Below are 26519 nucleotides of genomic sequence, written 5' to 3' on the forward strand. Positions count from 1 at the left end.
ACGGTTTTGACGTCAACTTATATCGATCTGTGTTCATTGATTACCACTTTGTGTTCCATTTATAGACTGAACTTTCAAAGGCTCAGCAGCGACCGATCAGCTAATGAACAGCTGCGCTATAGTTTCGTTATACTTTTTAAACAAAAAACAAAATAATGTTTTTACACTCACGTGAATTTGGCCAAGCAAGCGAATTGGCATTGTTATTTACGAATGTAATAACTACTTAGGATCTCGTAGTATTATGTCTAAAGAGTCTTCAAATTCAATCCATCGCAAAATGCGTGATCAAATTCAGATAACTTTAAAATATCATAAAAATTATACTTACATTATTTCTTTGCTAGGTTTTTAGATTATTTGCATGAGAATTTGTTGCATCATGGGAAATAAAATATCGATAATTATATTGTTATGAAGTTTAATTCTTCGATCGTGGATTCTTGGAAATCTATTGTTATTCTATAGTGTCTCGCTAACCGGTGAGCTTATTGATGGGCTAATGCTTTATTACCATGTGTTAGTGTTGTGGTCGACATTCAAAAGTAATGCAGATCATTTAAAACATTAAGAGATATGCGATTATTTTGGGACCTACCTTTCCTCTGTCAAAGAACCGAAAAACCCTGAGATTTGAGTTACAAGATTTAAACAATCTTCAAGTTAGCACAGCTGATGCAATTATTACAAAAATCTAGATATTAAAAGTAACATAAATTCAAACTTTAGAGCATAACCCTGGTTGATAAATAGCTCATGTCGACAGAAGAACAAGATTTTTCATTATTCTCTAAAAATAACTCTGTGTGCCATGGCAAAGATTTCCCGCCTCTCTCCTCCCATTTTCAATTGAGAAAAAACAATTTGTCAACTTTTATTCACCGATTATAAACACTAATTGAACCGACCCGAATCGTATTCGGTTCAATTATTTAAAATTTAAAGCCGTTGTTTACTTTCGTCACTAGAAAGCATCACTTTCGAAGCGTGACAGCGATTCACAGCTCAAATTTCGCGATCGTTTTCAATGGAACCGATGGAAAAGCCGTGACGTTTCCCATCATTATTAGGTACGACTTACTTACCTCTCAAACATCTTCTTAGATTTGATAAGTACAAAGAAGGTATTTGGGTTATTTCCGAAATAAACCTCAGTATACTATGGCCAGCGCCTTGGCGTATATACTATTATGAGTATATACTAGTATATAATATAATATTATGAGTTATGACTTTGTTGATATGTTATTAGAATACGTCACACATGTCTCATCGTCATCAGTGCCACACCAATACAATATGGCGTCGGAATGAAGACGTCATGAGGACTGGCCAGTACACTGAGTTAAATTTCGGAACTCACGCTATAATCCTTCCACAATATTCACAATATATTATATAATATATATAGTTCTGTTTTCACCTACTATAAAACTACTAAACTCAAACTATAAAACTTTTCATACAGCACGCACCACATACAGGGTAGAAAATATACTTTAAGGGAGTCCAGCACTTACGATTTGAGTTCCGTTTTTTGCCATTTGGCTACGGAACCCTAAAAACAGACTAAGTACAGTAACAAATTAGAAGATAAGTTACAACATTTCCTCAAATCCTAACTTTTCATATTCAGAAGTTAAAGCCTAGAGGCCTCTAAATCCAAAAGTAGGACAATGAACCGACTGAGTAACACAAATATTGTTACTTGGTATTTTATTGAGTGTAATATTTTTCACTTGTGCAATTACAATTACAGTCTGATGTTTATTTATAAGTTGCTCAAACTGCAATTTACAAAAAATGTGTGTCAAGAACTAACATTTTTTTTAACAGGAAATAATAATATTATATTATTAATAACTTTATTTAATTGGAATTTTTGTGTAATTATAATTCATAAACTAATTTTAGTCTTAAGGATTGTTTTTTGCAAATTGACCTGTGGTATATTTGGGATTTGATAAAATTGATACTACTCTTAATATAAAAAATAAATAATTATAATAACTTACCGCAAAATGCATGACAATCGGTTCAATCAAAGAAGAAAAAAAATGTAAGCCTCCTTTTTGGACGTTTACTGAAAGAATTTGGAGGTTATATGAGAAGGAAGGCCATTGGAGGTTTCACTGTCTGTCCCGTCACTCCCGACATTGAAAATCTATTTACAGCAAAAATACTTTCATTTTTCTCGACCAGTCTGGCCATGTCTGGCTGATATCCGCACGCCCAGAACCAGATTCGCCAGGCGCGGGCGCAACGACCCCGTGCGTGACTCCGGACCCAATCTGCTCTATTAAGAGGGCGAGTAAAGCAAGAAATGTGACATCGTCTTTCTCTTAGTGTCTAAACACACCATGCCGAAGTTACGCGGCCGAAGTTCGGCATGATTACGTCAGCAATGTCAAACGGATATATTTATTACATTCTAACGCGACGTAATTTCGGCATGGTGTGTCATCGGTAATTTAAAATACATTGCCGAACTTCAGCCGCGTTTTTTTCGGCCTAGTGTGTTTAGACACTAACACTTACACCCGTAATTCATGTTATGGACACTGATGCGACCTGGCGTCAGGCGTGGTGCGCGTAAGCCGTATTTCTCATTGATATTGAATCGAAAAATATTATAACTAAACATGTATCCAAAAAATACCCTGTAAAATTTTAATACTAATCGAACTATCAAAATTATCTTTTGATTCAAGTCCTATAAAACTTTTTTATCGAGTAAAATAATTATATGTATTGTGTTGCTAACCAAAAAAGTCACTAGTTAAAAGATGTATCGCTTTCTTTAAAAATTACTTATTCTAGAAACTTGATTTTGGGATATTTTTTTTTTTATATCCACTAGTACAGTCCCTCGGTGATAGAATTTTATATCTATACTAATATTATAATTGGGAAGAGTTTGTTTGTTTGAACGCGCTAATCTCAGGAACTACTGGTCCGATTTGAAAAATTATTTTACTGTTGGATAGCCCATTTATCGAGGAAGGCTATAGGCTATATTTTATCACGCTAAGTATAATAGGAGCAAATAAATAGGGGAAAATGTGGAAAAAACGGGGGAAATTATTTGAAAAGGGCTTATTTGAACGCGCTAATCTCAGGAACTACTGGTCCGATTTGAAAAATTCTTTTACTGTTAGATATCTCATTGATCGAGGAAGGTGATAAGCTATATTTTATCACGCTAAGACTAACAGGAACGAAGGAATAGAGGAAAATGTGGAAAAAACGGGGGAAATTATACGGAATTGCTTATTATAATTATGAACTACTCGAGCAATTTTTATGTTATTTGGCAAACACGAAGAATAGACCACGTGAAGGGACATAGGCTATTTTTTGCTGCAAAATGTACGGTTGCGTGAAATTCCTAAATTACGCAAGCGAAGCCGCGCGGAACATCTATATAAAACTAGCTGTTGCCCGCGACTTCGTCCACGTAAGCATAGTAGATCACATCCCTAATAATTATTTATTGTACAAAAATATTCAATATTGTACAGAATTGACTTTCCTACGATTTTATCTTACTTAATATTATAATTCTGCAGAGTTTGTTTGTTTGTTTGTTTGAACGTGCTAATCTCAGGAACTACTGGTTCGATTTGAAAAATTCTTTTACTGTTGGGTAGCCCATTGATCGAGGAAGGCTATAGGCTAAATTTTATCACGCTAAGACTAATAGGAGCGAAAAAATAGAGGAAAATGTGAAAAAAAACGGGAGAAATTATATGAAAGGGCTTATTTGAACGCGCTAATCTCAGGAACTACTGGTCCGATTTAAAAAATTCTTTCAGTGTTAGATAGCCCATTTATTGAAAAAGGCTATAGGCTATATTTTATTACGCTAAGACTAATAAGAGCAAAGTAAATAGAAGAAAATGTGGAATAATGGAGGGAAATTATTTAAAATTGCTTATTATCTTAAGAACTACTGGAGCAATTTTTATGTTATTTGGCGAACATGAAGAATAGGGACGTGAAGGGACAAAGGCTATTTTTTGCGGAAAAATGTACGGTTGCGTGAAATTCCTAAATTACACAAGCAAAGGTGCGCGGAACATCTTTATATAATAAAATCGTAGGAAAGTCAATTCTGTACATTGAATATTTTTGTACAATAAATAATACTTGGGATGTGATCTACTATGCTAACGCGGACGAAGTCGCGGGCAACAGCTAGTTATGTAATAAAATATAAATTTATTTCAAATTTCAATGCACAGTTGTGAAAATAAATTGAATATTCGTTAAAATAACATGCATCTTTGTGATTTTTTCTACCCAGAAAATTTTAAGGAATCGTGTTTTCCCTAGGGCAGATTAAGTTAAAGATATGAAACAATTCGGAGCTTATTATCAAGACGTATAAAAATGTAGAAATATAAAATCGTCAATTTTGATTTATTCGCCCTCTTAAGCCACATTCAATCTTACTTGGAATCAATTTCGTTAAAGCTTAGGCTTATTTTCGCAAAAATATTAGGGCGCAGTCCATTAATTTATTTCAATATTGGATATTGGAATTTGGATCAATAAAGTTAAGTAATGACGAGTCGCCACTATTTTGCCTAAGACTAAGTTGTCGTGTTTTAGGCAAAATCATGAAAATCGTAGTCTTATTTTACTTTAAGGGTAGAAATGTAGATAGAACCTACACAGAAACGAGGAATGACGATTAGTTAGATTAGTGATACAAAATTAACATGTTAAGTGGCCCGGTAAGTTAATCTAATATATCAAAATAAGTCGGGGTTTCCTTCCTGACGCTATAACTCCAGAACGCATGAACCGATTTCTACGGTTTTGCATTCGTTGAAAAGGTCTCGAGCTCCGTGAGGTTTAAAGAAAAAAAAATCACAAAAAACTTCAAGAGAAAAGCAGGAAAAACGGGGAAAAATCATTTTACGGCAAAACAACGTTTGCCGGGACAGCTAGTTAATAATAAAAATATAATAATCGTTATATTATTAACGATAATATACAGGGTGTAACAAAAATGCGTGATAATACTTTAGGGTGTGCTACTTTCACAGTGAACTCTCTACAAGGAACACGTACACACCCTAAATATTATCACTTATTTTTATTACACACTGTATAATATATACGAAATGACACTCTTTCGTCTTTTTTCGATGTAATAGCCTGATGATGATGAGTCCATAATATGATAATAATATATTACATATTATATTATGATTGTGATATAAATATAATATTTGTATTTAAGCTAACGGAAGCGACAATATTCTAATTTGAGCTTTGAATTTATATCCACTTATATTTACGACTTTTTCTTGTTGTAAATATGCATTCAATAGCCATCCGTTTTGTGTAGGTTTAAAGTATCGTGTTTCAACTTTTTAAGGCTTCAAAGAACACGTCAGGCGATTTACATCCATCGGGTTAAGTTACGTCTTCGTATTTTTTTTTAATGAAATAAGGGGGAAAACGAGCAAACGGGTCACCTGATGGAAAGCAACATCCGTCGCCCATGGACACTCGCAGCATCAGAAGAGCTGCAAGTGCGTTGCCGGCCTTTTTAGAGGGAATAGGGTAATAGGAGAGGGAAGGGAAGGGAATAGGGGAGGACAGGGAAGGAAATAGGGTAGGGGATTGGGCCTCCGGTAAACTCACTCACTCGGCGAAACACAGCGCAAGCGCTGTTTCACGCCGGTTTTCTGTGAGAACGTGGTATTTCTCCGGTCGAGCCGGCCCATTCATGCCGAAGCATGGCTCTCCAACGTATAATATAATAATATGTAATATTATGAATACTTATATAAAAATATATGTAAGTATGTGAAAGCGTCCGCAAATCATATGTTAATAAGGGCATTTGAATATACAACATAAAACCCATAAAATAATTTAAATTATTCAAAAATTATCACTATTACATAATAGAGGTTGAAATGTATTTTATGTTTATTATTATCGACTATTTAAATTTTTCTTAACCTGAATACATAGTTTTAATTAGTCGATTTTAATCTGAACAAGAATTTTCTAATAAATAAGAAATATTCAATGACTTAAACCTTTAAACAATTATAGGAGTGTTTAATTTCTTACGATTCTTTGACAAAGTTGGATTCATTACTGGATTACCTAAAATATATAATTTAGGTAACAGTTAGGTAACGTTAGACATTGTTTTAACATTAACTAGTCTCCATTTAAAAAATATACGCTCGAAATTCTGATTACGTACGAAATATTGTATGAAAAATTCGTACAAAGTTCTTATTAAGTATATTATAAATTATACTTCTGTTTAATTTAATGTAATCAATTAATTTTTATAACAAAATAAAGAACCACTATAAAATTTCATTAAAAACTGCTTCGCTCCCTACTATAGACGTACCAACTGATGATGGTAAGTATATCTTTTAAAATCTTCATTTAACATATCAAAAAATATACAAACCATAGACATTCACTCCAAAGACATTATGATTTATAACCTTCTTAAGTTTGGTAAAGTCAACTTTTAGATCCATTTAGATTTCAATTCGGTCTCTATATATTGTATGTAAGCGCTGTAGAGCCTACATATAATAGATAAAAATATGTATTGTATTATCTGTATCTGTATAAATATTATTTATACACTATAAAATATACTACAAATATACTACATCAGATTCGGTGACGGTTGCCGATATTTATTTAATATTTTTCCAATGCGGCAATAGAACAAGCGACCTCTAAGTCAAAAACCAAGTTCTAAACCACTGGACCACGGAGGCGTTAAGCACCAAGCTGTACCAATAACATGAAAAAAGTCATTCACATAGTCATACAAACCGGTGCAATACGAAAGTCCCGCCTTACCATAGATCAATATTGCTAATGTCAGAACCACAAAAACCGTTCTCATGTCGATTGAAGAACTAAAAACTGTGGGAGCGCGCCGCGAAGACTCGTGTGAATTACTTTGACCCCGAGTATGAAATCTCAATCAGAAATTGTAAACTCAAATATGTAATTAGTGGTGTTCTAGATATATATAACAATAGAACCAGGTAGTGCATTTGTCACGTAATAATACATTGTTATTTGTTATACCTTTAAAACAAGTTAATGTTTCGTAAGGGCCCATAGTGTTACGTAAATGCTCCTCTTTTGATACGGTGGCGATTCGGTTTTCGCGTTCGCAAAGTAATCAATAAGTTTTAATTAAAGTTTCGGTCACAATTTGTTAAGAAATGATTAAGTTTTGTTAAGTTGTACGCCTAACTGTGTAAATTACCTAAAATGAGCTACAAAAATAGCTGTGACCTCAAAATTTTACTTTGAAAGTATTTCATTCCTCCTCCTTTTATTTTTGCAGTATAGCTATTCTGGTAATTACTCTTAGACCCAGGGCCTGATTTACGTTTTTTATAAGTGTAGGCCCATTTATTACCGCTGCCTCGTGTACGAAATGTAACGCCCTAGGACATTGCCGCCCCTAGGCTACGGCCTATATGGCCTATTTATAAATTCAAGGCTGCTTAGACGCTCACGTGAGGGGTTCATAGTGACAACCAAAATTGAAACAAAATCTAAGTGCACGGAATCCGGATGTATCCAGACATACATGTTCAGTACTGTAAAGTGTTATGTCGATGCGCACGCGAACGAATCTGTTTACATATTCTACATATGTAGGAAACTATCTTTTCATACTTCACTAGATAGAGTTCCTAACACAGTCGCAAAAATTATAATTTGTTTGAGGAAAATGTTAAGTAACTATTACGATAACACGAATCCAATAATTATATCTTTCATGAATCGTATCTCTTTTGAACCACATAATATTTTGGAAAGAGAAGGCAATATCCATACTAATATAATAAATGCGAAAGTGTGTCTGTCTGTCTGTTACCTCTTCACGCTTAAACCGCTGAACCAATTTTGCTGAAATTTAGTATGGAGATACTTTGAGTCCCGGGAAAGGACATAGGATACTTTTCCCGCGCGATAAACGAGTTTTGGCGCAATGAAGTTGCGGGCGTCATCTAGTATTCTAATGTTTTTACAGATGCTAAGCTACAAGTTGTTCTAACGTTAACTGAACTTATCACCATATCACCTTAATGAACGAAGGTATCACCTTGAAATAATAATACTCAAATGCCCTCAAATTCTAAATAATTCACCAAACGATACAGTGAAACGTTGATAATAATAAACAAAACCACTAGAGCAAAATAGCTCTATACCTATACATAATATCTTATCTTATATCTTTAAACGAGCAATTCTTGTATATATATATATATATACTAGATGTCCCGCGCGGCTTCGCCCGCGTAAATTAGAAATTTTACAGAATCCGTAGGTACATTTTCCCATAAAAAATATTTCCCCCGTTTTTCCCACATTTTCCTGAGTTTCTTCTGTCGTATTAGTCTTAGAGTAATAATATAATATAACCTTCTCGATAAATGATGAGTCTTACTCGATAAATGATCTATCTAACACTGAGATAAGTTTTTAAATCGGACCTGTAGTTTCTGAGATTGACGCGTTCAAGCAAACATACTCTTCAGGTTTATAATATTAGGTAGATATAGATTTTTTTTAATTATCGCTTGACAAACTCGAGTCTCGATCTAAAAGACTATGAAATGGTATAATATGGTAGTGATGATGATGATGATGATGATGAAGAATGTAATTTGCATAGTAGCATATGCTTTCTGTTCTTAAAACAACGCCGAAACTCCCAAACTTGTATCTATAAAGAATCAGGAATTCTCTCAGCACCTTCCGAACCACGGTATACCAGGTATATCTCGGTGCAAAATCTTACTTGTTGGTAGCATATGCTTAGAATACTTCTCACGAAACCGAAGTCACCATATGTTTCCCTATAAGTTTTGAGGAGTTCCCTCGATTACTTATGGATCCTTCATCAGATCACCACTTTTCTGAATATAATACCAAATTGGGATGATACCCTATATACCAAAAGAAAAATTTTGAAAATCGGTTAACAAACGGCGGAGTAATCGTTGAATATAAGAAAACGAACATAACACCTCCCCCATTTTGAAAGTCGGTTAAAATTGTAGCCTATGTGTTATTTATTTAATATTTTAATCAGCACATGAATTGAATAACAAAATTTTTTTCAAATTAATCATAGCACCATCTGTCAGGACAAACTAAAATTGAAATAGAATAATATTGAATGCGATGATAGCGCCGTCCGCCGGATCTAATGTAAAACATTCCAAAATCAACAACTCCTTATAAATAAGAAATTAATTGAAAAAACATTTTCCAGTAGACCAAACTGTAAATCTAAACCATTCTCGAATCTCCACGAACACACACAAAAAATTTCATCAAAATTGGTCCAGTCGTTTAGGAGGAGTTCAGTCACATACACACGCACACAAGAAATATATATATTAAGATATATATATATATATATATATATATATATATATATATATATATATATATATATATATATATATATATATATATATATATATATATATATATATATAAAATTGGAATCTCGGAATCGGCTCCAACGATTTTCATGAAATTTAGTATATAGGGGGTTTCGGGGGCGATAAATCGAAAATGTCATTTTCATCGTATACCGAGCGCAGCTCGGTCAAACAACTATTAAATATAATATACTAGGTGACCCGTGAACTTCATATCACTTTTCTCCTTATATGAACCTTCCCTGGACTTCAACGAATATTTCAAGACTAAAATTAGCCAAATCGTTTCAATTAGTCTCAAGACTATCAACATTTAAAATTCATTTTTATCCATATAAATTTGAGGCTTTACCTTATTTAAAGCTTATGATATGATTAACTTCAAATACTTTAAAGGACATGTCCCCTAAATCCTAATTAGTTCGGATAATCGACACTCTTGTACAGTATTACTATGCCCTTATTTTTAATTTTATGAAAAAACTGTTATTTTGAGTACACGTACATTTTCTCTTAAGAAAATTGTAAGTATACTTATTTAATGTGGAACAGTTTAATATGTGCTGCTAACAAGAATGATAATTTAGTTCTCGTTTTAGGGTTCCGTATTTTCACGGTTGCGTACTAGGTAATCTAATATTAAATATTCCTGTTGCCATCCTAATATCAATAAATACAATAATGTTGTAACATACAATTGGAGGGATGTTTTATTTATATTAATATATCGTCTGTGTCCTATAAAATATCGCACGTTTGGTCTATGTACGGTAACTATGTAGTATGTACCGAACCCTTTGAGCGCAAGATTGACTCGCACTTAGCTATTTTATTGGATACAATTAAAATCATAAATAAATTATGCAATGTTTATATACGTCGGTGCTAAATACCTATGTAAATCTCGCTAAATGTTAATTATATTTTGGGAAGTGTGAATCATTATTTACATAATAAGATGTAATGATGATTAATATTATTTTAACACATTTTATTGCGCAACTTTTTTTTTTTTATGAAATAAGGGGGCAAACGAGCGAACGGGTCACCTGATGGAAAGCAACTTCCGTCGCCCATGGATACTCGCAGCATCAGAAGAGCTGCAGGTGCGTTGCCAGCCTTTTAAGGGGTAATAGGGGAGGGTAGGGAAGGGAATAGTGGAGGGTACGGAAGGGAATAGGGCAGGGTACGGAAGGAAATAGGGTAGGGAAAGAAAAAGGGTAGGGGATTGGGCCTCCGGTAAACTCACTCACTCGGCGAAACACAGCGGAAGCGCTGTTTCACGCCGGTTTTCTGTGAGGACGTGGTATTTCTCCGGTCGAGCCGGCCCATTCGTGCCGAAGCATGGCTCTCCCACGTCAAAAAAGTCTCTATAATTATCTCTCTTATGCTAAGTACTCACATACGGTTTTGCTCGATAGTTTTACTCCAAATCGAGTAATAATTACTGTGTGGACCGCAAAACTGACAGCCGAAGGCTCGCATCGAGCCGGCTCGATGGAATTAAATATTATATCGATTTAGAGTAAAACTATCGAGCAATGCTGAATGTGTGGATGAAAGTCCGAGACGTGGTTTTTACTCTATGTATGTGAGTATCTACAAAGCACTAAACTTGTGTTCTTTCGATGTTTAAAGTAATTTTGAATCCATCCTTTTATTTGTTATAGGATCATTTAAATCGCGATCCATCCAATTTAATTTCATCGTATAGATTTAAATGTGTAATAATGTAAATAAATAACACCATATATTATTTTATTCAACAATAATGTTTCATAATTTAAGAAAGTTTAATCTAAAGTATCTAATTATTTAAAGCAACCTATAAAAATTAACTGTAATGTAGTGATTCAAACCCCCGTTAAGATATTTTAAAATCAATTTAAACTTTCTGTTTCTATTAGCGTTAATTTGTACTTTTAACTATTCTGTTAAACCCTTAACCCATTAACTACATAATGTTAGAAAAAGTTCCAACCGCAAACATGAACTAGAGCACAGTTATAGGGCTGCCACAAATGTTTTGACAGTTGAAAACTGAAAGTATTTATTTATGTAATTTAAGGCATTGTGTAGAACAATTGTTTGGAAAGTAAATATGCTTAGCATTGACAAAAAGGTAGCAAAAGTGGCAACCTTAGTTTAGACGGTAAAGAATGTAGTTCATATTTATGAATGTTGGTAAACAAAGAAAAAGATTGAGTTATTATTTATTCTGCTTCCTTAATTATTGTGAAATATTAATCTATTATAATTAACAATGTTTTATTTTATAAATTGCGACCAAAATTATTTTATGAGTAGACATAACCTAGGCTACACTTTAGCTAAGCTTAGCCTTATGTTTTTTTTTAAATGTTTTATTTTATAAATTGCGACCAAAATTATTTTATGAGTAGACATAACCTAGCCTACACTTTAGCTAAGCTTAGCCTTTCTTGCCTAATGCCTTGGTCATTAATACATTGAAAGGTCGTTCTTCAAAAATCGGCAAGGCAGGGTAATAACGTTTTCCTGGATAGGCCACGATGCGCTAGGTGTTCCAGCGCATCGTCGCGGAGTAATGTGAAATGGTGTCCACGAATTGAGCCTGAAGAGGCAGAGGTGGTGGGGCTGCGGTCGTGTATCACGCATTACCCGTAGTTCCATCTTCAAGAGCAGGAACTCCGTTGGGGTTTTAGTGGATAGTCCCAGGTGCGTCTTCCGTCCGCCCCGGGGAGTCCCACATACCTCGGTGGTCCTCCCCAGGCTACGGGGATGCGTAAACGCATTCCTCCAACGAAAAAAAAAAGGGTAATAGCGTTTTCAACAGCTATGGATCGGGTGTTTGACAGCAGATAGCTGTCAAACGCTTATTGCATTTCTGTCGCCAAATACGTAAGGAACCTGTAAGTTACCTACCTAAAATATACTAGGAAATCAAAATCATTATAACTATCGTCGGGATATATCAGGGACTAACAAAAAATTTTTTCCAGGAAGTATCAGCCCTAGTAAGAGTGTTTTCGTGACAAAAGAGTGAAAGTGTCACCATCCGGCGTCAGTGTAGCGAGACACCTTTACATGAAAATATTTTAATACTATTACAGCATGTGAACTAATTGTAGGTAACTGGTATACCCCGAGACATTATACCGCTATTAAACTGTACACTCGACTGAGAAAATCTAATGAGAATGATTTGCATTTTTTCCTTGTTGCTTTTTGTGGTCAGTAACATTAGGTGCACTCTTATTATAATGTCTAAAGTCGTTACCATATTTATCTCATTTTAAATATTATGTGTTGAAATGCCCGTATTATGATTTAAAAGGAAATATTGTAAATATTTATATATATAGGAAATATTGTAAGTATTCAACGTGGGAGAGCTATGCTTCGGCACGAATGGGCCGGCTCGACCGGAGAAATACCACCTTCTCACAGAAAACCGGCGTGAAACAGCACTTGCGCTGTGTTTCGAAATACCACGTTCTCACAGAAAACCGGCGTGAAAAAGCGCTTGCGTTGTGTTTCGCCGAGTAAGTGAGTTTACCGGACGCCCAACCTACCCTACCCTATTCCCTTCTCTACCCTCGACTATTACCCTATTCCCTCTTAAAAGGCCGGCAACGCACCTGCAGCTCTTCTGATGGTGCGAGAGTCCATGGGCGGCGGAAGTTGCTTTCCATCAGGTGACCCGTTAGCTCGTTTGCCGCCTTATTTCATAAAAAAAAAATAGGACGGACAACGCGACCGTGGACGGCCTCGAAAAAGTTGGCGAGATGAACTGGATGCCCACAAGCCAGGCTGGCCTGCGGTGGCATTGGAGCGAGACAGACCTCGGGGAGGCCTTTGCCCAGCAGTGGGATAGTATAGGCTCGTAAAAAGAATGTAAATATATGTATGTCTGATAGTATGTCTGTATTTTGCCTCTTCAAGTTTAAACCGGTGAACCGGGACTGCAGTTCGGTATGTTTTTTTTCGGTGATACTTTATTCCCGGCAACACGCTTAGGATAGTTTTCATTTCTGAAAATTCCCAGTAATAGTAAAGTTGCAAAAAATATCAAATTAACAATATATTTTCCATCTAAGCAGAGGTTATTTAAAATTTTAGCCAAAATAACGTCTTATTTAAGAAAATTAAGCCTGCCAGCCATATACGGAAATAAAGTTCTAATAAAAATATACAGTTTGAGAGCGTAATTTCAATAGCCTTGCACAACTGTACTTGACATTCTTGTATGTTGAGGAAATAATACTAATTAAATAAATCGTAATACGATTTTTGGATATTAAAGAATCTCTTTATTACTTAATAGGACTGAAAAAAGTAATTGAAAGTATTGTTCTAAAATTTGATATTTTAAATACTTTTAATCCATATAATTCTATAGTAGTTTGTATCCACACTATTATTATGCCTTACCACTATTATAATGCGAAAATGTGTCTCTTGTCAGTCTATGTGTCTCTTAAAAGGTTAAGGGATCTATCCCTTACTACCAACTATAAAAACGATTTTATCGTAGTAAATGTACAAAAAATGTACGATAAAAAATAATATATATAATATTTTTATGTAAGCAATTTTAGTGGTTTTGAGCTTAGTACATTTTGCACAACCCAATTGAACCAATTCCTTTAAATAATTGACAATGGCGAAACACAATAAATTATGTTGAGCAAATGGAACAAATGAATGTAACACACTTACATTGAAAATCATTTCTAAATGGCACTTACTCGAATATTTTATTTGTGCCATTCAAGATACGTACGTGACATTGCATATCTTTTAATAATGAATCGAATATCGTAATATTATTCAGAAGACACAAATAAAATCCAGGTGTGCAATCTGTCTCAGATAAATGATTGATTGAAACGTAACAGTCTAAACAGAAAGGTTAGAGGTTTGACTTACTAGTAAAGGCCAGCTACTCCATGACTTTCTCGTGAAGAATCTCCTCCATGTTGAGCAGTAATGGATAACCATAATAACCTATCAACTCCCAAGCGGTCGAATTTGACCGCGTAAACAATAGCGGTCTTACTACTAAAGATTTAAACACCTGTTGAACAGTTGATTAGAGAAAAATTCTATACAAAATGATCTCAAAACAAGTGTTCAACAGATGTTTAGTTTTTTTGTAAGGCCGTAGAATCCGCGATCGAAGGAATAATAATTATTGTAAATTCATCACAAAACCAACGACGAAGGCAATCGTAGTTAAATGTCTTTATGTTCATTATTGCTTGTATTAGTCCATCATGTTCTAATAATTTTCGTTCGTATAATATGATTTTTTACAATATTTTAAGAATTTTCGAACTCTGAAAAAATAAATGCGTGGATTTCCATTAGTTAACTTTGAATTTTTTGCAGGAATTTATTGTTACAAGTTTAATAGCCTTTTCGTGTAAGAAGGTTACATAATAAAATATATTAAATTTTATTGTGTATAGTTAAAGTAATTTACAGAATAAACTTATGAACTTTCCATTCTTAATTTATTTTAAAATGTAAATATTTAATTAGTAAAAATATATCTTATATTATACCTACTTGTAATTATTTTAAACGCGTTAAGTATTTAATTTTATTATGATATGATATTTTTACTTTTTAAAGATACGCGGTCGCTTTCTATTTTCTAATATACAATAGTTCCTTTATATTATGGACACGCAAGGAACTTGTATATTTATAATATGTATTATGTAAAATCCATACTTATTTCACTGCGAAAGTAAGTCTATCTTTATATTCTGTTTATTTTTACGCTTAAAGTTCTGAACCGATTAAGAATCTTAACCTAACTTTATTAAGAACCTTAAAACTTAACACTGAAGTCAAATTCATATTAAAACTGTATTAATACGTAACGTCACATAATTTCGAGTCTAGATAGTTTTAGAATACCACTCTTCTTTGCATCGCTAAAATAACTTAATAAAAAAAAATGTACTTAAATTGCTACAATCGTATCACTTTAAGAGGATGATAAAGCAGATCTCATAATCGTTATAAACCTACATATTACGTATATATTAAGTCAGTGGGCAAATATTGAGATTGAGGTAACAGTAGCGGCTGCGGTAGCGTGGCTGTATTGATACTATCTGTAATGTTTGGCTTTCCGCAGGGTTGTCACATGTGTTAAATTCTTTGTGAAAATACTAGATTACGCCTGATTATTATTAATTAATTACTAGATGATGCCTGCAAGCATTACGTGGGAGAGCCATGCTTCGGCACGAATGGGCCGGCTCGACCAGAGAAATACCACGTTCTCACAGAAAACCGGTGTGAAACAGCGCTTGCGCTGTGTTTCGCCGAGTGAGTGAGTTTACCGGAGGCCTAATCCCCTACCCTATGCCCTTCCTCACCCTCTCCTTCCCTTCCCTACCCGCCCCTATTACCCTATTCCCTCTTAAAAGGCCGGCAACAAACTTGCAGTTCTTATGATGCTGCGAGTGTCCATGGGCGACGGAAGTTGCTTTCCATCTGGTGACCCGTTTGCTCGTTTTCCCCCTTATTTCATAAAAAAAGTCCGTTGCGCCAAAATTAGTTTGTCGCACGGGAACCATGCATTTTCCGAGATAAAAAGTGAATACTTTTTATCTCGGAAAATGCATATATTGATATTATATCCTTTTCCGGGACTTAGTGTATTTCCATACCCAGCATTCGCAAGAAACACTTTAGCAATTATGATATTTGTATAGATTAGTGAGCCTCAGGAATTCAGACCAAGCTATAATATTTTTATGATGCTCTTGGATATTTTTATTAACTGGATATTTTTATTAACTTGGAAATTATTACTAACTTCAGGATTGTCAAAATATATTATGTAAAGCGAAAGTGGACAGATATTTTCATGTTAGGGATTCTGGACCGCTTTTTAACATATCTGGATAGTTGAAATATTTAGCATTAAGTTACAAAATATTTATTTAACTTCATCATAATAAGAACACTAACACTATTTCGGTGTTAGTTTCAATTCTAGCCATGCTCCAAAAGAAGCTCAAAGAGCTGTAAGGGTCAATTCAGACCGCAACGTGACGCGTAGATGCATTTCTAAAGTTGTATGTATTTGACAATCTGTCAATTCAGTACAAATTTAAAAAATGCATGTACGCGTCGCTTTGCGGTCTGAAACCATCTCATATTATTATGTCATGTATTTAAGATGCAACTATAGCTGTTACTGGTGACTGCCAGCCCTGATGACTAATAAAGTGACACCGATCTGATACTTGTGTCGGTATTGTGTGTCAATAAGCTCGTTGCGTCACGTCAGCAAATGACACGAATTGACACGATTTACTAGCAAGTGAAACGTTGACTTACTCTCGATTTTATATTGAGGCTTCCATTAGAATTTGCATTTTGGGCTTATTACAGAACTATTATTACAGTACGTAACATCTATCGGCTTTGTGATAGCTGGGCCGAGCAATGGGTAACGATAAAGTATGTTGCTTTTGCCCTAACTACCATAAATTTTATGACACTTAGGCCCAGGTAATGACACTACAATGCAACGGGAAAAGCTGCCTAGTGTATAATACAAAATAAAATATCATATAATTTCTTCTTTCATGGAGACTTAGCTTCGGTGTTTTCACTCGAAGAAAAACGTTTAATATATTGTGACATGTGACACACCTCTTTGCGTGTGGAAGTCATTATAACTTCCTGTATAGATCGGAATATAGACATCCTTGCCTTGTACTATATTGGTAACATATTTTTAATATTCATAAGTTATAACATTAATAATGTTACATATGAAATTGGCGTTTTGTTGCACAGGCCTGAGGCCACTTGGATATCAAATACCTCCTCTTTGGTTAAGAATTCCAAATTCAAATTTATATATTCATTTATTTGGTACATTTGAGTTTCTAATGGAGATCGCAGACGGCACACTTTTTGTGTGATCGAGTCTGCGGCGCACATACAATCTGCGCGCCCACGCCATGCCAACTGTATGTGCGCCGCAGACTCGATCACACAAAAAGTGTGCCGTCTGCGATCTCCCTAAAACAGTCATTCATTTGTTTTTTTCTTACAAAGTAGTAAAGAAAACAGACATCACACACTACACCACACAGATTCTGACCAGCCACGGTACCTTCTACTTGAACAGATTCAAGTTCAATGTGGATCCATCGTGTCTGTGTCAGCCGGGAGTCGAGGAGACGGTTCCTCACCTGTTACTCGAGTGCTCAATTTTTGCTAGCAATCGATATGATATTGAACAGAAATTGGACATAATAACGGGTGAAAATCTGCCATTCATCCTGGGGGGGCAAGAAAGGGAAATTTTCTTAGCTATTTGCAAGACAATTGTGGGGGTAGTTAATAAGCGAAACTAGTACTTTATGTGTTATTAGTTAGGTTCTTTGATTTGCTGTGATATTAGTTTAGTTCTTTTGTACTTGTGCCGTTGTTTTGCCACTCTCAACATTTTTGATTTTATTAATTGTATTCTAAGCATTATTGAATCACTCACCGAAATTGAATATATGTAAAGAATCAAAGAAAAGAGCTAAAAATTAAACCAATTGTAAAAAACAAGCCCAGATACTGTAAGGGGGATGGAGAAAAAGCTTTTTCACTAGGGGTAACGCATTTAAAAGTAAGTTATTCATGCAATAACCATATCAGTTTGTCACCAATTGCTAACACCGGATCCGGTCGCCGGATCCGGTATATTGGGACCGGATCCGGTAGCCGTAAAATGATGCCGGATCCGGCGATTTACCGGACCCGGTTTTCCTGATTGCAATCCCTAACTATATTCCTCCCATACAAAACGCCAATTTCATTTGTAAGGAGCTAATAATATTTAAGGATTAAAATTCAGGAATTTATGAATCTAATTCTCTTATTTATTCTTTCTTCCTGTATTCTAGTGAAATAGGAGCCAAACAGTAATGACTAATGAGGTTGGAAAATGTTACATGTTCCTACCTATTTTTGTACCACTCTAATGCTATATTAAACGCGGGCCTCACTCCTTTGAGTGAGTACCATTTAATTTAATGCCTCATCATGAAATTAGTACAAAACTTAAATTTAGTTCATCTCAAAATTAACATTAAAGTTAGGTTATAATTTTATTGCGGCAAGTCATGGACGAGTATTAAATACTCACTTAATTGTAATTTGACATAAGCCCCATAATTTATCTGTCAAATTATTCATATTATATTATAATTATTACAGTTAAGTAAAATTTAATATTCGTTTCTGAGTGCGGTATTAAATCATTCTGAGTGCGGCCGTTAATTTATCGATTGTAAAATGGTCGCTGTTAAGCATTAGTGTCCTAACCCACTATTTTTTTTGTTGTTAAATTTTGAATGCAGTCTTGTCCTAAATCATCTAAAGAACATAACTGCATTCATAACTCAATACGTAATTTTTATGTGGGTTAGTACACGAATGCTTAACAGCGTCATTAATTTAATAATGTTAGCTGTCATAATGGATGTAGTAATTCATTGTAGTACCTGTATATCTTTATCAACAGTTTCTATAATGATTAAATCGATAAGTATCGGTAAAATAGAGAAATTAGTTGTAGCTGTCGTGTTCGCGTGAGGTTCTCTATAACCATAAGGTATAATGCCCTGATAATAACTAAATAATTTAACTAATAAGGTAAAGTTTTCATTTGAAAAAAATATATAAGTATAGGTCTACCAGGAATCAGGATCTGATGGCTAATTTTGATGGCAGATTTTCAAAAAATATCCTTGGTCACTAGATAAATTTTTATATTTGCATGTTTCACACACAGAATCAGCCGCTATAAGGAAAAAAAGGATCAAAATGTTTTATTCCAATTACCCCGGTATTGCTAGAGTCAATTTCTTTTCTCACTTTTTGCCATCAGATTCTGGTAGACCTATACTTATTAAGAGGATACACCAGGGGCTAGAGAAATGAAAAAAAAGTACGTGTAATATCTATAGCTGTCTCCCTTACCTCAAGCTTATACCGCAGAACGCGATAGAGACAACTGCAGAAAATCCAGAAAATCAACGATTCGTCGTCCCCTGATTCCTTCTCCAAAACTTAACCAATTTAAGTACTTTTTTCATTAAAGATTAAATAAAGGCTTGAGCTGTGTTCCTATGTTTTATTTTTTTTTGTATAATCTAGCCAAATCTGTTTTCTGGATGTTTGAACACAGCGGAAAATCTGGCCATTTTTTTGGGTTTTTGACGTTCATATCTTATTTAATAATTAAATTATGAAAAAAAAGAAAACATAGGGACATTGTATTAGTGGCCGCACATATTCAGGAAAAAAATTATAACTCTACTAGCATTATCCAGGGAGGAAACAGGGGACAACATTTGTATGGAAAAAAGGGCGGTGTGGACTCCTCTTAAGTAGTAATACCAGAGCGTTAGCCTTATGCTTAGCTGCTTAGATTGCGGAAAGCGATGTGATTTCAACTACGGAACCCTAAAAACGGTGGAAGGTTGATCAAAGACCTGGTAAAAGAACTTATGCGAAGAATTCCCGAGTGCCTTGGCTATCGCCACCTCGACATCAATATGCAGAGGGCTCATATTTAGCCTGTATTAAATGACATTGTAAGTATTTAGGAACGCTTAACCTTATTAAGGGCATCGTACAATAGGATTAAGCGAGTAAAGTTCTCTAAATGATCCTGCAAGAAGCCGTGTTTTTTTATAGCTACGCTGTAAAAATGAGCCCTGAAAAAGAGTGGTGTAATATCAGCTATAGTCGCTCTTGTTAATCGTATAGCAACCGTTACCAGTCTATGTCACAGGTTTGATCGAAGTTAGTCAACGACATGCAAAATCACACGATCAACCTTCGTGTAAGTCTCGCTTTGTCTTTACTATACATTGTATCGACGTCCGTTGTCGTCGTAGCCAAGGCGTCCCTACAATTTGGACATTGAGGACTTCCCGAAAAGGTGACTATCAACCAGCTAAGAAAAAAGCTACGAAATTCAGTATCATTGCCTTTTGCAGTCGCTCTCTGAATTTGTTACCAACTGATAGAAATCACCTTAATCTGCCTTTACTTTACAGGTTTTTTGTTATCTCGCTAGTGGTTTCAGCCATTCGTCACACTAGGTTATGAAAGTTAAAAAAAACAACTTACTTATTGTCCGCAATTTGGGTATAACATTTCTCTGACAGTTGATCTAGTTTCAACAAAACACAGTTTTTAGCCATTCGTCACACTAGGGTATGAAGTTAATAACCTTCTCCTTTTTAGAAGTCGGTTAAAAAAGAGCGCTTACTTATTGTCCACTTTGGGTGTAATATTTCTCGGACAGCTGATCAACTTTCAATAATACAGCACCCCAACCTGTGTACTGCGTACGATTATAATATTATCTTCACAGGTCTCTGATGTTGTTTTTATCACCCTGACATGACAGGCCTAGCTGACCTTAATATTACCATCTTCTAATAAGTATATAAAATTCTCGTGTCACAGTGTTTGTGCGCGAACTCCTACAAAACGGCTCAACTGATTTTAATGTTTGTATGTACATGTTTTTATCAACTGTTTATATTGATACCAGAAATAATTTATATGACAAAACAACATTTGCAGGGTCAGATAATCTTTATAGTATATACCTTTCTGATGTTATCATCATCTTTCCAGGTCTCTGATGTCACGATGCGCAGCGACATGGCGTACCGCGGTCTGTCGCAGCACGTGGAGCTGGACCGAGCTGCGGACCCTCGCGACAGGTTCACGCTGCAGGAGCTGATCGGGGAAGGCACCTACGGGGAAGTCTACTGCGCGAAAGACCGGAAGTCCGGCCGACGAGTCGCTGTCAAGGTGAGTGGATGAGCTATCTAAAAAAACTGCATATTTCTTTTAAGCGGCCCCTAGACGAGCAATTTTATTTCGCAACACCATGTATTGCGTAATCAGGACGAGCGAAGCTAGCCCTAGTATATCCCACAACAAGTACATTTTGTGGCACACTTTACGGAAAAACTATCACGCCTATTAATTTGTGCTTTAACATATTAATTTTTATTTATATGTAGATGTGTTATCATCAGTCAGTCAAGGTTTTTTATATGTAGATGTGTCATCAGTCAGTCAAGGTGTGGCGACGCGAGCCCTCACAAAGCTCGGCTTTTAGCTAGTATTCCCGACCGTTCGTGACCCGTCTAGTGTTGATATACGTGGGAGAGCCATGCTTCGGCACGAATATACCACGAGAAATACCACGTTCTCACAGAAAACCGGCGTGAAACAGCGCTTGCGCTGTGTTTCGCCGAGTGAATGAGTTTACCGGAGGCCCTATCCCCTACCCTATACCCTTCCCTACCCTCCCCTATTCCATTCCCATCCGTTGCCGGCCTTTTACCTGCAGCTCTTCTGATGTTGCGAGTGTCCATGGGCGACGGAAGTTGCTTTCCATCAGGTGACCCGTTTGCTCGTTTGCCCCCTTATTTCATAAAAAAAAAATTGAACATCGCGCGCCTTCAATCTAATAATTGTTAAATGAACTGTTTAATAAAATTGCAAAGCGCTATATTGACAATACAATTGAACGGTTAGGGGCCGGCCGGCTAAATGAGTAAAGGTCTACTAGGATAATAATTATTTGGAGTCGTTGGTTGCCACTGTTGATCTACACAACAGTTACCTCTTGTGTTGACAGACAGTGGATAACAAGGTGTCCAAGGAATAAAATAATTTGACTTCTGTTTTAATCGCACAAAATTAGAAAAATACACACCTGTATCACTAGTAAATAGTAAAATTAATCGAAAGTTAACAAAAAAGTTGACGTCATTTTATTAACACAAGCCTCTAACAAGTAGGTTGAATAATGTAATAACAAAAGCAGTAAAAATGTAGGCCTATTACTTAAATTACATTCAATTATGAATCGTAAATTATAATAATTTATCAAGTGTACCATCACCAACTTTATTGTTATTTAATTTCATGTAATACACGTAATTACAGATCTTAAATCTCTTTTATACCCTTTTATTGCTCGTCCTATTAGCACACCGCATTTTATGATCTTCCAAATTTTGAAACTGAGTTTATTGTCTATTTGGTTTTGTTTTGAAATATAGTTCATTTCATAAAGATGAAACGTTTATTTGTTAGTTTATTTACGTCAAATAGGCTTCGAAGTTAATGGTCTGATTAATTTATGAAATTTACTATACTTAATTAGTATTGACAAGGCTACTTTATAATATTACGGGAAAATGTATAGTTTTCGTAGGGTTTCTAGTCAGGTTATAAAATTAACAGTAACGATCAGTCCTTCTGTAACCATCACAGAACCAGGGCCGGATTTATATTTTTTATGAGTAAGTATAAGTATAGGGCACTTTCATTTTGCCGCCCGAGCATCCTAAGACGCTACCGCCCAGGTCATGGCCTATTCTACCTATACATAAATCCAGAGCTGACTTGAACTCAGGGGCGTCTTTCCCTTAGGTGCAATGTGTGCGGTGCATACGGGCGCCGCGGTCCTAGGGACGCCGAGCGCCGCTCGCACTCGGCGCGCGCCCGCGCTGGCCAGCCGCCACGGCTCACGCTTTATTGACCTACGTAAAAAGAACTCCAGTTTGCAAACATTTTTGTGTAATATCCGAAGCTCTTCTTATATTTGTAGAATTACAGCAAAGCAAGACGCGCCATGAGCGGCTCGGCTTTTGCAATATAAATATTAAAATCTTTATTTTTCAACGTGAAATGAACCTTAAAACACATAAATGAAGATTATATTATTTGGTGTAATAGTGAGTGTCCTATCGCTCATTTTTTTCAAAATAGATAGTGGGAGGATTTGGATTTAGATACAAAAAAGCACAGTGTTCTATTTTGAAAACAAACTGTGCCATGATGGTTCTTCGGATGTAGATAGAACATGAAATTTAAAGTAAAATTGAAGTACTTAAGCGATATAACGTTTTGGGGTTAGGCTTTGTTAGGGTCAGTCAAGACTCAAGAGCACATCATGGTCAAAACCGAAAAAAACTTCAATCTACAAACAAATAACAATAGAGTTTGTTATCTATTTTATATTGGAGAAATTTAACAGTACCTATGTGGTAACTTGATGTGCTGTTATAGTTCGTCTGGCACCGCTTAGAGTCCTCACCCTTAAGCGGCCGGGCAAACTGTACTTTTACTTTGTACCCATTTCATTTTGACCGTGCGCGCGCTTGTTATGGGGCGCTAGGGTAATGTTTGCACACGGGCGCAACATGGGCTAGAGACGGCCCTGCTTGAACTAAATTAAACCAAAAAAACAGCAACTAATCATAGTCTGTTACGAAAATGTTAGGGATAAACCAAAACTAAACAAAATATTCAATATTCATGTATAATTCTAACAAAGTGTATACTTAATGTCATTTTAGAGGTATAAAAATTGGCACATATGTTAATGTTTGTGACTGTCTATTTAATTAATCATTGTAATTATGTAGGTAAAGTATCTGGTCAGTCTGTGGGAGGCATTGTTGGCTGTTGCGCAGATGATATCTGAGACGGATTGGTGCCAAGGCCAACATTTTGTATAACTATTATACTATTGTTTGCTTTATTAATTACCTGCAATACACTTGTCGGCTTTCCTAATTATGGGATCTACATACACACATTTTTAATTTAGATTAAAACTAGCTGACCCGGCAAACGTTGTTTTGCCATATAAATTATTAAGGGTGAACAACCCTTATTACTTAGGGGTATGAAAAATAGATGTTGGCCGATTCTCAGACCTACTCAATATGCTCACAAAATTTCATGAGAATCGGTCAAGCCGTTTCGGAGGAGTACGGGAACGAACATTGTGACCGAGAATTTTAATATAAGATTTATAAAACTCGAAGGTGACTGACTGATTGACATAGTGAAATACTGAAATTTGGTATGCAGGTAGATGTTATGACGGAGGCATCCGCTAAGAAAGGATTTTGATAAATTCCAACCCCAAGGGGTTAAAATAGGGGATGAAAGTTTGTATATAATAATACTTCTTAACGCGAGCGAAGCCGCGGGCAAAAGCTCGTATAAGATCGGATGATCTTAACCTGGAAGAAAAAATTTAAAGGTCCAACTAATATTATAGATTTAGGTGACGCCTTGATAATTTGGCTGTAACGATATCGATTTTTCTCAGCAATGACTAAAGCTAGGAAATTAAAGTTCATTGTCAGTAAGTATTATACATCATGTTTTTCATTCTTCATTCTTTGAATTACCCTTTCAATTAAAAATAGATTGGTCAACTTTTATAACATAGAATAATCAATCAAAAAGACCTCTGTAAAAAAAGGGATTCTAATTTTGTCAACAGAGGACTCTCCTTTTTAAGCTTTCAAAATTTCTTCATAGATTGGTAGCAAGCATACACTTTAATTTGCCCATAGCCTATATGAAATATATATTAAAGGTTTTTAAATTACGCTACAAAAACCATTTTGTCGCTTACGCCCTTTCCATTTCTTGTTTTCTATGAGTGGCCGGGCCGGCCTCTTATAGAAAACAAGCAATCTAAAACAAATCCAACACAGTTTTTTACTTTATCGGTTCACCAGACATTCCCGCCTCTGAATCTCCTATGTCGCCAAGATCGACAACGGTACCCCTATCGATTTATCGCAATGCAAAAAATTAGATAAGTCGGTACGTTTAAGCACTTATAAGTTCATATTTAGGTTTGTAGTAGGCTGTAGGTTATAGTTATGTATGTTCATATTTTTGTTAGTCTTTTTAAAATTAAAATATCTTGTTCCAGATATTAGAAAACATAACAGAAAATATAGAAGAGATCGAAGAGGAATTTCTCGTGTTTCGCGACCTGTCAACTCATCCCAACATTCCAGAGTTTTTTGGATTATTTCTGAAGAGAGGAGTAACTTCTGAGGATGACCAAATATGGTTCGTTATGGAGGTGAATATTTTTTATTCCTATTTTATTTCGAACTGCTAAAACATGTAATTTCTAAATACTTACATCTAAGGTGAACAGTTTGTTAGTGTGTTATAACTTATAAGTACCTATATAATATTCATGCAACGCTCATGCAACGAAACTTTTCTGCTATGGATGTTGAGAGCCTTAGGGAGGATGCTTATAACATTGACTGGTCAGAATTAATGGAATCTCAGTGCATTAATGATAAAATCGCCAAATTTAATGCTACGATTCAAACTCTTTACGACAAACATGCCCTTGTTAAGCCTGTAAAGATGAAACATCTTCCTGCTCCTTGGTTGTCAGACGAGCTTAAAGCATTGATTAGTACTAAGCACGCGGCGAAGGCCAAATAAAAGAAGAAAAACACCGAAGAGTTTCGTGATAGATATGTGAAAATACGAAACCGCTGCAACAGTATGTGTCGCGATGCCCAGCGACGTCACATCCACAGCTCAATTGGGATCCAGCCAAAACGTGAAAATTTCTTAAATCTCTCGGTGTGGGCCATTCTGAATCACAGGATTGTAATACCATTGATCTTAACCTATTAAATAACTATTTCACCTCTTCATCTAACCTTGATCCAAATATTAAATTACACACCTTGCAATTCATATCCTCATTACCCTCTCCTAATTTTGAGCCTTTCCTTTTTGCCCCTGTTACTGAGACTGATGTTAAACGGCATATTATGTCCATATCTTCGAATGCTGTCGGCGACGATGGCATCAGTCGTAGTATGATAGTTCCTATTTTAGATATCATTTTACCAATTCTTTCACACATATTCAATTCCTGTTTAGAATCATCTTCCTTTCCTGATGCCTGGAAATCAGTTTATATTGTTCCCTTACCCAAATCTTCCTATCCCAAATCTCCTTCTGATTATCGTCCTATTTCAATCCAATCAATCCTTCCCTATTTGTCGAAAGTACTGGAGAAGATAATCCATTGTCAGCTTACGAATTATGTCATCCGCAATAATCTGCTTACACCGCTACAGTCTGGATTTCGTACTGGTCATAGCACGACAACCGCCTTGATAAAAGTTGCAG

General features: G+C 35.5%; 1 protein-coding gene across 4 annotated transcripts in view; it reads left to right on the top strand.

The window, feature by feature from the left end:
• The window catches only part of LOC121730257 (myosin-IIIb-like), a 64659-nt gene that overhangs the window by 21022 nt on the left and 17118 nt on the right, over positions 1-26519 (top strand). For all 4 annotated transcript variants that reach the window (XM_042119228.1, XM_042119229.1, XM_042119231.1 and 1 more), the window contains exons 2-3: positions 21153-21332; positions 25282-25437. In XM_042119228.1, coding sequence (XP_041975162.1) covers positions 21168-21332; positions 25282-25437 — 321 coding nt within the window. In that variant the 5' untranslated portion in view covers positions 21153-21167. The remainder of the gene's footprint in view (positions 1-21152; positions 21333-25281; positions 25438-26519) is intronic.

The sequence above is a fragment of the Aricia agestis genome, chromosome 9 (assembly GCF_905147365.1).
Source record: "Aricia agestis chromosome 9, ilAriAges1.1, whole genome shotgun sequence".
Lineage (NCBI taxonomy): Eukaryota > Metazoa > Arthropoda > Insecta > Lepidoptera > Lycaenidae > Aricia > Aricia agestis.